This window comes from Melopsittacus undulatus, chromosome 5, assembly GCF_012275295.1.
Source record: "Melopsittacus undulatus isolate bMelUnd1 chromosome 5, bMelUnd1.mat.Z, whole genome shotgun sequence".
NCBI classification, from domain to species: Eukaryota; Metazoa; Chordata; class Aves; order Psittaciformes; family Psittaculidae; genus Melopsittacus; species Melopsittacus undulatus.
The window spans coordinates 46,244,787-46,258,544 of NC_047531.1; the positions used below are offsets into that span (position 1 = coordinate 46,244,787).

Below are 13,758 nucleotides of genomic sequence, written 5' to 3' on the forward strand. Positions count from 1 at the left end.
AAACCATCCCAGCTTTCGTGTCCTGCTGCCTCACCCATGTCTTCTTCACACTATTGCTTAAGCTTCCCTCCATCTGGCCAAGGATACTTTCCCGGTCCCCATTTACATCCCCTTCCACCCTGTGCCACCAATGATGGAGCCACTCTCACTTCTACAGTCAAGACTCAACAATCACTGAATACCACTTAGCATCCCTTGTCCTTCACTGAACAGCTCCTACAGTGGACTCTGGGGAGCCAACTGATGCTGGGAGGGGGACCACCTCTTTCCTTCACCCTTCATGGCTTGCAGTACATCCTGCAGCTTCCAGGAGTTGGATGTGAGGAGGAGGAAGGTGGGCTCTGCAGCTTTGCTCCACTTTTCCAATGGATTCAGCTGCAATTTGGTGTGCTGCAACTAGGGAGCTCCTCAGGTTGGGAGGCACTGAGCCTAAACCCAACCCTTGCTTTAAGGGAAATTCAAGCACAGCTGAAAGCTGAGCTCTGCCATCTACCCCTGCTCTCTACCTGAGACACAGCAATTCAGAGGTGGGGCACCCCAACAGCATAGAAGAGAGGCCCCACTGTGGAGTCCCATTGCTTCTCACCTGCGTTCACAGCCAAACATCCTCTCCACCTCCACTCGGCCGGGGCTGAGCGTGCGGGAGCCACAGCGGTCGACAGCATCCCGCTGGCTGAGGCGCTTGGGCAGGTTTGCCAGCACCGTGTACTCCTGCCTGTCCAGCCCGTGCCGTCCCTCCGTGCCCCTGCTGCCAGGCTGCCCGCGGGGCTCCCGCACCTGGGAGCCAGCAAGGTACCCACTGCTACCCAAGGGGTCACTGCGGGAGGAGCCGGTGGTAGCACGTGGAGGGGTGGATGGCCACTGAGGGTCGGCTTTCCAGTGCTTTGGCCAGCTCTCCTCAGGCTTCTGGCTGGTGGGACGGCATTCTGGGACGGGGAGAAGGCCGTTACTGGGGGAGGCACGAGCGACGCGGGGTGCCACCACGTCCACGGCAAAGCAGGTCTTCGGAGGAGAGCTAGAAACGGTCCAGGAGGGCAGAGATAGAACCCAGACTCCCTCCAGGAAGGGTGGGAGTGCTGGGGCACAGCACTGCAAGCTGAGGGCACACCAAATCATGCAGACAGAGAGCACTTGGGAGACCCATGATTCATGGTCACAGATGGCATCTCATGGACTCTGGGCCTCATCCCTTTATATGGTACCCATGGAGGTGTTAAACCTCCTGGGACCAGAACCAGTAAAGAGCTACTAAATCTAAGAGATCTGCTGTGAACTTCAGAGACCTCCGGGTGGAAAGCAAACCAGAAGTAGGGTCTCACACAGGAGCAAACCAAGTGTACCTGTTTTCAGAGGGCAGATTTCTTTCCTAAAGCCCTGTGCCTCAGTTCTCACCCAGGATCCAGAGGGAACGGGCTGAGCCCACCTGGGTCTGTCTGTCTGCGGAGCTCGCGGTCGCACCTCCTCCTTATGGCCCACGTAGCTCATCATGTCCCGTTTGCCTGATCCCATAGTTTTGTCCCACAACCAGGTCATTTCCTCGTCCTGGGAGACAAGATAGGGCAGATCTCTGCTGTGGGGACTAGCAGCTTTTGTGGGCTGGAAGGAGGTGAGAGCGTATAGAAGTTACAGCCCATTCAGCTCAAACCTGCTGGTAAAAAGGAACCAGGAGGGGAGCTGGGTGAGCATAAGGTGACCCCAGCCCAACATCAATGAACATGCCAAGAAACAACATAGGGAAGTCTGCTTGGAGGAATCACAGAGTGACTCTCATGCTCTTTAGGGGAAGACTAATTCCCCTTGCATCTCAGGACCTTCTGAATGTGCCCCACAGAAGAGGCATTGAAGGGCTGAGGGGACTGAAGAGACCAAAATAACCCACACCACTAGAGATCCCCATCTCACCCTGGCAAGTGTGGAGTTGGCTTGGGCACAGGCGCTGGGGTCAGTGCTGGTTTCTCTGTGCTCGCCCTCAGCTCCGGGGCTGAGCGGGGGATATCCCCTGCTCTCGTGCCAGCTGTGGGGCAGGGAGAGAGGACAGCTGGGGGTCAGCACAGCTCAGGGATGGGTGGCAGTGTCAACAGCCCAAGCCACACTGTCTCTGCTGAATGGGCAGACACTGGCAGAGCCCATCCTGGCACCACCACCAGCCTTGCTCTAGAGGCAGTGAAGAGGAAGGAGACTCTTTTGGTGGCCTCCTGACCTCTCCTGGGAGAGTTAGAGGGTATGGTGGGGGTTGCTCAGCCCTTGTTCCCAGGCATGGGTGTGCAGAGCATCAGGGAGAAGGCATCTGAATTCCTCTGCTTGGCTTCCCACTCCCCGTCCTCCATTCTTCCCACTGAGGGAGCTCCCAGTTGGTACTCACCGCTCCGTCCCCTCCACGGGGCTCACGCACACATATACCTCGCACTGCGGGGCTAAGATATGGAGAGCATCCCAGGGCCCACCTGGGTCCGTGCTGCTGCTGGCATTGTGTCCTGCCACTTCCACACCATGCTCCTGTGAGGAAGAAGGGGGTGCAATGGTGCCATCAGCGTGTTGAGGATGAGAAGGAAGGCTGCCCTTCAGAAAAGTCTGCTTCTTCCAACTCCTCCAAGAGCAACCTGGTCTCCAGGGCTCTTGATGCCTCTCTCAGGCGTCCGTTGAGGTCTTTCTCCTGCTTCAGGTGGCCCAGCACACTCCTATTTGATGCTGAATGCTCCAGGCGTCCCAGAGACAGCGCATGGGAATGACATGCTCAGTGAAACTGCTCCCCCCTGTCAGTGCTGATGCTGATGACAGCTACTCTCCCTCCCCACCCAGATAGCCCAGAGAGAGGTGATGGAGCAAAGAGGGAGGGAGGTTTTGCAGTGAAGGCTGTAGCCCCAGCCTCTCTCTGCACTTGTGGGTATCTCAGCATTCTCCCCAGCCCTATTACCTGCAGGGCTTACGAGCAGCAGTGGGGGATGCTCCAGGGAGCCAGCTATCTGTGCTGCCTTCCCTGCAGCATCTCACCCGCATTGGGATTCACTCAGAGGCAACAGCTCTGAGCAGATCATGGGCAAAGGGATGAAGTAACCTTAGAGGGCCCAGGGCCAGGGGGAGAGAAGGAGAGGGCAGGAGAGAGGAAAGCTCATTACTATTTCATCATCCCAGGCCAGTTGCTCCTGGAGGACAGTGAACAACATGAAACCCTTCCTGAACATGAAACCGGCTGTCGCCCAGTCAGAAGCAGCCAACTGGCTTGTGCAGTGGGCCCTGTGTCGCAGCACCATGTTGGATCAAGGTATCCAGAGCCCAAAGACCCATGAGGTTTATACCCCTCCTGCCTTACCCTCCAGGAACAGCTCACTGCAGCTGCTCCAGGGACTCAGCCCTGGCCCTAAGTTGACAGCCAGGGCCACAGGAACATCCACCGGGACCACATTCCAGGTGAGGTAAACCATAAATGCCAGCAGGCATCAAGCAGAGATAAATCCAGGGTGGGTCCCAACTCTTCCAGTCCCCCCTTCCCCCTTATAGCTTTGCCATCTGCAATACCCCTTCTTTCCCTTCCAGCATCTATCACACCCAATGCCCAGCCCTTTCCTGCTAAGGTGGCTCCCAGCTCTGGCCTGGGCAGGGATTCCCTTATCTGGGAGGCATGTGGAATTCCAACCTAGAACAAAAGGGTCCTTAATGAAGTATTCATAGCCTCCAGGTGGGATGGAGGAGCTCACCTGGACAGTGTGCTGGTGAGCTCCTGCAGTTCGGAAACAGTGCTGGCACAGGCTCTTTGCAAATATGTTGGCTTCAAAGTTCATGCAAGGCACATAATTGACTGAACCAGACATCATCCATAGCAAGGGTGAAGATCTTTGGCTGCTGGGCTGCTGGCAGGGGGCAACCAGGAGAAAAAGGAGGAAGGAACAGCAGCAGACCAGAGCTTAGGGTCCCCCAGCCTTCAGCTCCTGTGGAAGTAGGAATGTTATTCCCAGGCTGAAGTTTGCTGCTCTCAGCTGGCAATGCTGTAATTGAAGGGCATCCAGGTGCAAAATGACCAGTATGATCCATACAATTATAGATAATAAAATTGTATGCTCCAGCAGGGACCTCTTTTAAAAGGGGACAATGCACTGCATCCTCAAATGACTGCTGACACCTACATTTTGGGACTCCCTGTGAACAGAGGAAATGATGCTCATGTCCTGCTATTTTGTTTGATGGAAGTTTTCTTCCTTCAAGCTCTCTTACGAGGCACAAAACCAAAACCTTCCCTCTTGACTGTGCTTCTCAGAAAGGGATAGCTATAACCCGCTTAGAAAATTTGGAAACCCATGAGACTCTTCCTAAACTTGCTGATCCCACTAAAATTTCTGAGACCTGTAGGACAGTCAGTCACAAAGCTGGAAGGGCAGCAAGCACAATAGCTGGGCTCCACACTTCTGTCTTGGCTTTTCACATGCACCCTGCCCACTGTCACCTCCTCTGTCCCACAGAGCAAGTCCTTGGATTTGAGGTTGTGATCTGTGCTGGGAGGGCTCTGTTTAATTTGTCCCGAGGATCCACCAACAGGACAGGAAGTCAGTGTGGGATGAGTCCAGCATCCCTGATGTGAGCATGCTGCTGCTCTTCTGAACAAGAACACTTGAGTCAGAGCAGCTGGTCAAGTTTATGAGTGATCCCCAAAACAACTAGGGCCAACTGTCGATGCCAAAACCAAGCTATATTTTTTGTTTTCAGTGCGCTCATTTGAGGTACAACAACTGACACTACTGCCAACCTTGCAGCCTCCCTCTTCATATGGGGGCATGTTTTCTTGACTCCTTTACACAAAATACTAGACAGGAACATAAGCCCTCACCTGCCTGGGATGCAGTATAAAACACCCCAAGGCTGCTGCCCACCCCTGCCCATGGAGCATCACCTCTAGTTGGAGCCCATAGCACCCCATTGCCTGATGGGCAAATCTTTGCTCCCTCCATCCTTTGGGGTCTACTGCCAGGGTAATACTGTGATCCCCAGGGTCTCTGGCATGCATGCGTGGAGCCAGGCATGCTGATTGCTCCCAGTACCTCCCAATGCCCCCAGTACCTCAGCTTCCCTATGGCTCCCAGCACCTCGCCGCCCGCCGAGCTCCCCCCTCAATGAAGCTTGCCGTGGGAACTGTGGGGGGGCGAGGCCCCGCCCCTTCCTCACTCATTGGCTGCCACCGAATAGTGATTTGAATATCACCCTCTGAGTGGCTGGCAAGGCGCGGGTTTGTGGCGCCCACGGGTGCGGGAACCCACGTGTCAGTGGCAGCAGGCCGCCGATCGACCCGGCCGACCCCGGGGCTGCTGGAGGCACCCAGCTGCGGTTCATCCCCCGCCTTGCGGCCTCGGCCTCTTCCTTGCCCTTCCCCACGGCTGCAGCTCCCCCGGGACCATCCCACTGCCTGCTAAGGTCTGCCCCAGCGCTCCCTCGGACCATCATCCTAGGGCCTGGTTAACCTGAACGCTAAATAGATGCTAAAGCAGCGGAATCATCTGTAAGCATCAGGACAGCCAAACATGACTGTGTCCCCCAGCCCAGCTCCATGAGGAGGTCATTCCTACCCACAGCACTCCCCAGAGAGGTTTGTCTTACCTGGGCTATACCTGCCCAGCACAGGTCCTGCCCGAGCCTTGCTATTTCTGGTGGAACATGTAAGCATATTAAGATGTTAAGACATCTGTCCTCCATTGCTCCTGTTACAATTCAACCTCCTTCTCTTCACAGTCCTGGTGCATATTAAGAAAAAAAAACCCAGAATCTTCATTTCACTTTTTGTTTACCCTTTAAAAGCAGTTTTCAATCCACTCCTCAAACCTGTCTTTCCCAGACACCCTCAGTTATTCAGCTCCATTAAACCACAAAAGTTCTTGTCATTCTCCCAGCAACTTCTTTCCCAGTTCATTTCTGGAAAATAATGCTGGAAGCAGCAGAGGGACTGTACTGCGTACAGCCTTGAGCTTGACATGCTTCTGAAGAGCAATAAACACAGTGCACTGATTATCACACAGCTCATGCACACCCTGTTTTTCCCCAGCTCCTATTTTTCCCCAACTGTCTGAGCTCTTTGGCTCCATGTCTGGTTTTGATGCTCTGTAATCCCAATTACATTTTTGTGCAAAATCAGTCTAGTCAGTGAAAGCCATCATGCATGGAAACCCCAGCATGGCAGCCCATGTCAAAGCCTTGCCTCCCTCTGTGTGATCCCTCGGGCACAAGCATGAGTAACATGCAGGTGGCAGAGCTGCAGAGCCAAGCATGAAAAACCTGTGCCGAGGCTGTGGAAGGGAGAACACGCAGGGAGCTGCTGGCCTCCGCTCTTCATTTTCCCAGCAGCAGCTGCACCAGCACTTTGACTTTTGTAGGTACTTTATATCCAGAAGCTCCTTAACAGCTAGAACTTGTTTGTGAGCAGCTGGCGGGGGGGAAGAACAACAAAAATGCTCAAATCCATATTGAAAACAAGGGGAAGCAGCAAACAAGGAGAATTTTAAGACACAGTCTGGGATGAGCTGTGATGTGTCTGGCAAACAACACATTAACTTGGTGCGGGAGCTCATATTCTTGATCCAGTTTATCCTGGGGTGGCCTGTCTGCACACCCTGCACATAAGGAAGACAACAAGCTGAGGCTGAGTCAGTAATTTACATCACCAACTAAAGCTTTAATCGATCAAATGGAGAAATCAATAGTGCAGTGAGCAATCCTGATGGTTAACATTGCCTAGGATGTAACAGTTCTCAGTTTTTCCATATGCCTTGGTTTTTTAATGTGAAAACCTAACTTACAGCAGGAACTGAAAGCTTTCAGAGCATGGAAGAGACTGCTGGAGATTAGAGCTGACACTTGGCACTTGAGAAAGGCTCAGAAGTTATTAGGGTCAGGAATACAGCAACCTAAAAGGGAGATTCTTGTAAATCACCTGGCAGCAAAATAACACTGAAATGCTGTTGATGTCCCTCTTACCACCCCATCAGGACTACAGTGAGGCAATCTAGTGCTGTTCCTATGTGGCAGACTGCCTACAGGCTGTGGAAGGTGAAGTAATCCACAGTTCCCACTCCACACTTCCAGAGATGTCACAGACACACAGACTGTACATTTCCTTTACAGTGGCCATCCCAGCTCCAGAGCAAACTCCTGGGGTGGGGAAGCAAAAGTCACCTCTCTACATTTATTCCACAGGGCAGAATGTCTGAAGGGAATGGTGCTGTATGACCCACACAAAGGATGTCGCACAATGTCCTCCAGCTTTGAGCTACAGTCCCCTTGGTGTGGCATACCACTCTAAGCAGAACTTCCCTTTCCTTCCCTCCTACATCCCTCTCAAATCCAACAACCACACAATGGCTCTAGAGCATATTAACTACCAAACCACAAGGAGAAATGCTTTTGTGCTCCTCTTGGACACTTCGGATGAAATCCAGCTCAGCATCAGACTTTCAGCCTTGCCTTGCAGTTGTTTTCACAGCTCTGAAACAGCCAGCACCCCAAGGCAAGACAGGAAGGCCGGATAAGGCAGTTCATGGATTTAATGTGCATCCTGGAGCAGCCCTTAAGGCAGTGTACCAAAACTATTTTGGAGGTGAGGGAACCGCACACACTACATTTTCATGATGTGACTGAGGTTATTCTACATTAGTGTTTAAGAGCTCAGCTCAGTATGGGACTCAGAGTCCAAGCAGTCAAGGCACATGGCATAAAACAGTATTCACTCCCCACCATTCACCTCAGAAAAAGGGAGGTACAAAGGGGCCCCCTGCTTCACATACATGCCACCCACTTCCCTCCAGAGGAAGATGCTCCAGCAGAAATTGTGCAGCTGCTGTCAGTGTTGAGATCATACTCTTCTCAACACTCCGTGTGTGCATGCTCCAGGAAATGTTGGAGAGATCCACCAGGCTGCAGTTAGCTTTAGTGGCTGGTGGCCATCAGCATTGCTCTGATGTTTCTCCATGAAGCCTCAAGCACTGGTTTGCTCTTTCCCCTCCCGTTTCTGGCATGAGGAATGTATGTACTCTCCCATTGCTGGGTTGCCAGTTTTCTGGTGTGGGTTTTGGCCACACAAGCCTTTTCTTCCTTTGTCATTTCCTTGCCAGTACAGATGTGGCATGGGTGGAGGCCTGGCTGACAAGAGGCAGAATGGCCACATCTCCTACAGATACTCCAGAACAGAGGCCAGCATGATGCCTAGGCTTGCTCTTCTCCTCAGAGGGTTCACTCAGTTGTGCCACCCGTATTCCTTAACCCAAACCATGCAAACTCTTTTTTTTTCTCCTCCTGCTGAAGGCATCCATGCTAAAAAATATATACTGAAGTCTGAAGAAGAAAGGCAATTAACTGCTGCTGACTGCAGCAGCCCTGAGGTAAAGGGCAAAGGCAGCCTCTGCCACTCCCATCCCAGAGAGGGCCACACACATACACACCAAAGGCATTAGGGCATTTCATACTCCCCTGAGCTATCACAATTGAGATCGGCACAGTCAGCAGACAATGGAATGAGCCATTCCTGCTCTGGCTGGCTCGGCACTGCAGAAATAGCTCCTAGCTATTCCATTTCCCTAGCAGCAGTGCATTTCAGTATCCTTTAAGCACCTGGAACGATCCCCCCTCTTTCCAAATGGTACTGGCCTTGGCACAGTTGCTGTTACACTTCAAGTAAGACACAAACAGGTGTTTTTTTTCTTAGCAAAATGACTTAATAAAGATTTAGTCACAGTGTTACCAAATTCCACCTGGCACAGGTAGCAAACAAAAAGTATCCCTGCATTCAAGTGTGGCACTGGAGAATAAACACATGAGACAAGATGACACCCTGTCCCTATGGAAAAAGGATTTACTGCACAGGAGAAATGCCAGGGCACTGATGCACGAGAGTGGAAGCAGAGCTCTTCCAAGCCTTATAAACTGCCCTAACCATGTGCCTGTTGCACTCTGCCCCAGATCCTCTCCTTTGATAAAGGCAGGTATCAGCTCTGGAAGGGGAGACCCAAGAGCAGAAGGGTCATGCCAAAGAGACAGTGTGATCCCAGCAGAAGTTTTTAGAGACTCCATGCACCCAGGCACTTAGTAGCTGCAGTTCACTGTGGAAATACATGAACAGAGTGTCTGTAGTCACCCTCACCGAAGCTCAGGAGGGGACAGAAAAGGTTATCTGTGCTCACTGCTGGTCAGAGAGCCAAGTCAACAAGGCCTTTGCCCACAGTGAAAGGGTCCCAAAGAGCAGCTGGCCAGATGTGGAGCACTGTCCCAGCTGCTGGGCTGAGCACTAGCTCCTCTATTAATCTTGATCACGGCCCATTTTGCCCGTCAGCCTCCGCCGCTGAGTCTTAGTGGTCCGTCCTGTGCTGGATTTCTGGATTTTCTTGCGTGGGCCTTGCCCACGTTGGAGTCTCTTTCCTTTTCTCTTTTTCCGGCTGTGCATGTGCAGCGTGGCAGTAAGAGCAGAGATCCTGTGAAGGGCAGGAAGAGAGAAACGTTTGGAGACCAAAGTCTGCAGGAGCAAGGCAACATCACAACAAAAGCAGGAGAATCCTGTGTGGCCCAGCAGGAGAAGACATTAGCCATGGTGAGCTCCAGAGGAACTCCATTGTGCTGGGCACCATCCTGGCAGGGCAGGAAACTGGCAAGTTTATGTGTGCAGTAACAACCACAATGAATTTTCTAAGCATTGAGCTTCCCAGCCACCACAGAGTTAAGTAATACTTTGCATTCCTAAGCTAGTTGTAAATCCTGAATACTGAAAAAACATGGAGAATGCCAAAGCTTTAGGGTCTTTCGACCTTCAATCCTAGAGGCAAATTCTGCACCCTGCAATACACCCTCCCCTGCAATATCTGCCGAGAGGAAGGGCTAGGTAAACACTTCAGGACAAAGCCCGCCCTACTCTGCATCCTCCTCCTGCTGCTGCTGTCAACAGGGATCAATGCCAGTGATGGAGGAGCGTCCGGGACAGGCTTGTGCTCTGCCAGTGCCCTCTGCTGGCTCCTGCCCAGCAGCACAGCATTCCCTGCCCTGCAGCCACACCACTGAGCTGGGAAGGAAAGATCCTCATCAGCTTGGAAAGCCTAGCAGCAAGCTGCTGGAGTGCATTTATACGTACTTTTCAGACAGGAAAGGGTTTCTGGACTTCTTGGGCATTGCTTTTACAGGCTTGTTCACCACCTCTTCCCCTTTCTCTTCTTCTGATCCATCACTCTTGCCCTTAAAAAGAAAGAAAAAAAAACCCTAAGATACATTATAGCAGGCAGTTTTGTGACGCTGGTGTTTCTGCTGCCTTCTTGGCTTCATTCCGTTTTGTAAACCATCTTATCATAGGTGAAGTTTCTTTGTTTAGTTCTCCACAACCCCTGCTGCCCAAATCCCAAGGTTTCTTATCACAAGGTTTCTTTCGGAAATGGACAACCAATGACAAGTCCTGCAGTAATACACCCTAAGATCCAATGACCTTAATGGCTGTGCAGCTGAACTCTAAACTATGAACTGAAGGTTTCATCTTTTTCCTTAAGTTACTATCAAAGCCTCTTTAAGTAAATTTTCAGATTATAAAACACCCTCACAATGTAAAAAGTTAACACAGACACTTCCCCAAAGAGCTCAAATCCAGCCACAGTCATGAAGATCAAAAGGATTAAATGAACCAGGGCCTGAAAGCCTTTCTGGAACAAACATGAGATTCTCAGTTACAATATGTTTTGAACATAAAGCAACAGCATCCAGAAATTACTGGTTTTCTTATTTATAGTCCAAGCACAGGATCTTGTAGAGAAGTGCCTATCTGTCCTAATAACATTTTTTCCTGGTCAGGACACATGAAAGAGACAGAAGACACCCATGCAGCAAAGCCTGAAACCTTGCTGCTCATATTGCATTGGCTTTTAAAACACTACATCCTCACCTCCAGCCTCATGACACCTGTCACTTACACAAGGTCAGCTGGGACAAGCAAAGGATTCCAGGGAGGTTTGGAGTGAGCTGCTCATGTAAGACATTTCTTCTATTTTAAAGGCCCAACATAAGCTGTGGAAAAACCAGGAAGTTACAAGTTTCCCTTTTCATCCCTGCTCCCAGCCTGCTGCAAGTCTGTGGGCACATTCAGGGAGTACCAGCCCTATGTAGCCTGCCCCAAGGACATTTACAGCTGACACAACCAGTGAGGCAGCAAGAGGCTTTACCACAGGGGTGGTCAGTCCCAGCTGGCGTGCTCCGGAGAGGTCCAGGTCACTGATGGTGGTCACGGTTACAATGTGGTTCGGGTGGTCGATGTTCACAGACTCTGTGCGTGAGGTCACCAAGTGCTCCAGTTCATCAGCCTCATCTGGGGAGACAAAAAAGGTCCTGCACTGCAATGCACCCCATCTTCCACAAAATACATTTGCTTTTCTCTGTAGTGCCATGCTCAGGGGGAACCCAGCCTCTGCATCCAGGGTGGAAGGCCTTGAACACCAGCACTACAAGCATAAAGGCCAACCTTCTTCTCCCAACACAGGGCTTGAAGATGTCCTCTTGCTTGCTCCTTCCTGCACACCCTCCTGCTCCCTATTCCACCAGGACAAGAGGGCTGCAGTGGTCCCTACTCAGATCGCTGCCCAGCGGGAGCACTAGAAGAGCAAGGAGTTGATGCTGTGGGACAGTGTGCGAGCACCCCTATTCTTACCACCCAGCCAATAGTGTCTGACCACGGGTGCCCACCCCCCGACACCGAGGGCCCAGCACCTACCGAGCGCCTCCTCCCTCTCGCTCAGCATCTTCAGGTACTCCTGGTGCCTCTGTGGGGATTGAAACAGGTCATTGTGGCACCCCTGCCGCTGCAGCCGCCACCCCTCCGCCCCAAGACCCTCCTGCCCTGCCCCCTGCCCGCCATGCGGGAGGCGGGCACCCCGCACCCACGGAGGGCCGATGGAGGGGGTGTTTGTAGGGGTACCTCCTCCTTCAGCTTCCTCTGCTCCTCCTTAAGCTTCCGCTTGATCTCGTCCAGGGCCGCCTTCCTCCGCTCCACCTTCCTCTTGTGGAAGCCGGTCAGGTACTCCCTGCCGCGGACACCACCGAACCACCCGGCGGTTAGCGATCCCTTCACGGGGGGATACCCCCAACCCGTCCCAACAGAACACACACATCCCTGCGCCCGGCCTCACCTCCGCCTGTCCTCGTCAAACGTCACCACCAGCCGACCCTCTCTTCCGCCTGTACCATTCTTCTTCTTCTTGCGGCCCATGGCGGTACCGCGTTGCCGATATCACGCTGCCGGTACCACGCTGCCGGTACCACGCTGCCGCCCGCCTCTTCCGCCGTGAGGGGCGGCACCGCCCCGCCCCGTCCCGCCCGCCATGTTGCTCCGGGCAGGGGGGGCTGAGGGTATGGCGGCCTCATGAGGGCACCGGGGGGAGACTGTCTCAGGTTGAAGGAGCAGAGTGGGGCCAGCATGGGGTCCTCTTGTCCCGTTGGTGTGTGGGAGCTGTGCGCGTCCCTCACCTGATCGTAGCGGTGTGTGCAGCCCCAGGCTGGGGTGGGAGAGAGAAGCCACTTCGCAGGTGGGATGGATGGAGGGTTCCTGCAGGTTTGAGTGCCTCCAGCGCTCTCCTCCCTTCAGTTGCCTCCCAGCAAAAGGGTTTGCGGTGCTGCGGTGTGCTGATCTCTCACCTTGGGGTGTGTTCGCAGTATTGTGCATCTTCATCTGTAATAAAGGTTGTGATACCGGGGAATAAAGGGTTAACATTGTGCCTGCTTGCTTAAGCAGTCATTGTGCTTGGTGAAGCAGAACCCTAGGAGTCAAAGTTGCTAGAATGGTGAAGCAAAATTGTAGTAGATAAGATTCATAACTTAACAGTTAAAATGTTCTTGTTTATATAGTACCCATAGACAGAAAAGTAACAAAAGATAACCAGAGTAACAAAATTTGCAAGCTTGACAAGTTTCTGCTTTAAGATACATAAACCAGCTAGTACCGAACCTCAAGTTTGGGTAGGAGCCAAAACCCTATCGAGTCTGCGTGAAATCTCGCGGTGATGAAGAGGAACTACAGGCCTTCATCCTCATGTCCCCCTAACGACCACCACCAGGAGGCACTGCGCAAGCGCATCAATGGGACGAATGCCAGAAAACTAATCGTAATACTGGACAGGAATAGGTTTTGCATATGTATTAGGCATGAAACAATCTCATGTTCATGTAATCATTATATGTAATATAAACAAACTGAGTGGCAAAGGAAAGGAGCGCACACCTTTGGAGGAGCGATCCCCCGTGCGCCTCAGCGCTGAATAACAGTATACCTACTTTACAACTTCAACGAGTTGTGGAGTCTACCCACGTATCAATTGCTCCTCCAAATATTTAACGTCTTCATTTCATTGGGAAAGGTCCAAGAGTTTATCTCAAGCTGTCATTGCTTGGTGTTAGTGGCACCTGTACTGCTCCTCTTAGACAAGAAGACAACCCTGGGGATGCTTCTTGGCTCTTACACTGAGTCTCCAGTACACAGGCCCTGGCTCAACAGCCTTGGTTTCTGTAGTGATAGCCACCAGCACGCGTTGGAGGGGGTCATCAGCACTGCCATGTTCTTGGATGATGGTTTGAGTGACTTGGGCTGAACTCTTGAGCTTTCTTGCCCTCTGGTCCTTGCTTTAAAGGTGTGTGTAATGCCTGTGTGGTGGCCAGCTGGCTGCTGAGGTGCTGCAAGGCCACCCCAAACCACCCCCATGTCGCAGAGCGTGATGAGCCCTGACACAAGTCCTGACAGGGCTGGTGGCCGCCGTCTGTGGCCGCCTCGCC

At 52.3% G+C, this 13,758-nt stretch overlaps 1 protein-coding gene across 1 annotated transcript; it reads right to left on the reverse strand.

The window, feature by feature from the left end:
• Positions 1–6,631: 6,631 nt before the first annotated feature.
• On the reverse strand, positions 6,632–12,262 carry NOL12 (nucleolar protein 12). Its single transcript, XM_005150364.3, has 6 exons — positions 12,123–12,262; positions 11,912–12,017; positions 11,708–11,756; positions 11,163–11,305; positions 10,091–10,191; positions 6,632–9,440 (listed from the first exon to the last, which is right to left on the reverse strand). Exons 1-6 carry the CDS (start codon positions 12,200–12,202, stop codon positions 9,269–9,271), a joined length of 651 nt encoding a protein of 216 aa, XP_005150421.1. The 5' UTR covers positions 12,203–12,262; the 3' UTR covers positions 6,632–9,268.
• Positions 12,263–13,758: the final 1,496 nt, after the last annotated feature.

What these genes read in the sequence shown, in the direction of transcription:
- NOL12 (XM_005150364.3), bottom strand. Translation starts at nt 12,202, where the DNA reads ATGGGCCGCAAGAAGAAGAAGAATGGTACAGGCGGAAGAGAGGGTCGG. An exon ending in TTTGACGAGGACAGGCGGAG is followed by an intron (nt 12,018 to 12,122) that starts GTGAGGCCGGGC and finishes TGTCCGCGGCAG; the next exon opens with GGAGTACCTGACCGGCTTCC. An exon ending in AACCCTTTCCTGTCTGAAAA is followed by an intron (nt 9,441 to 10,090) that starts GTACGTATAAAT and finishes TGCCCTTCACAG; the next exon opens with GATCTCTGCTCTTACTGCCA.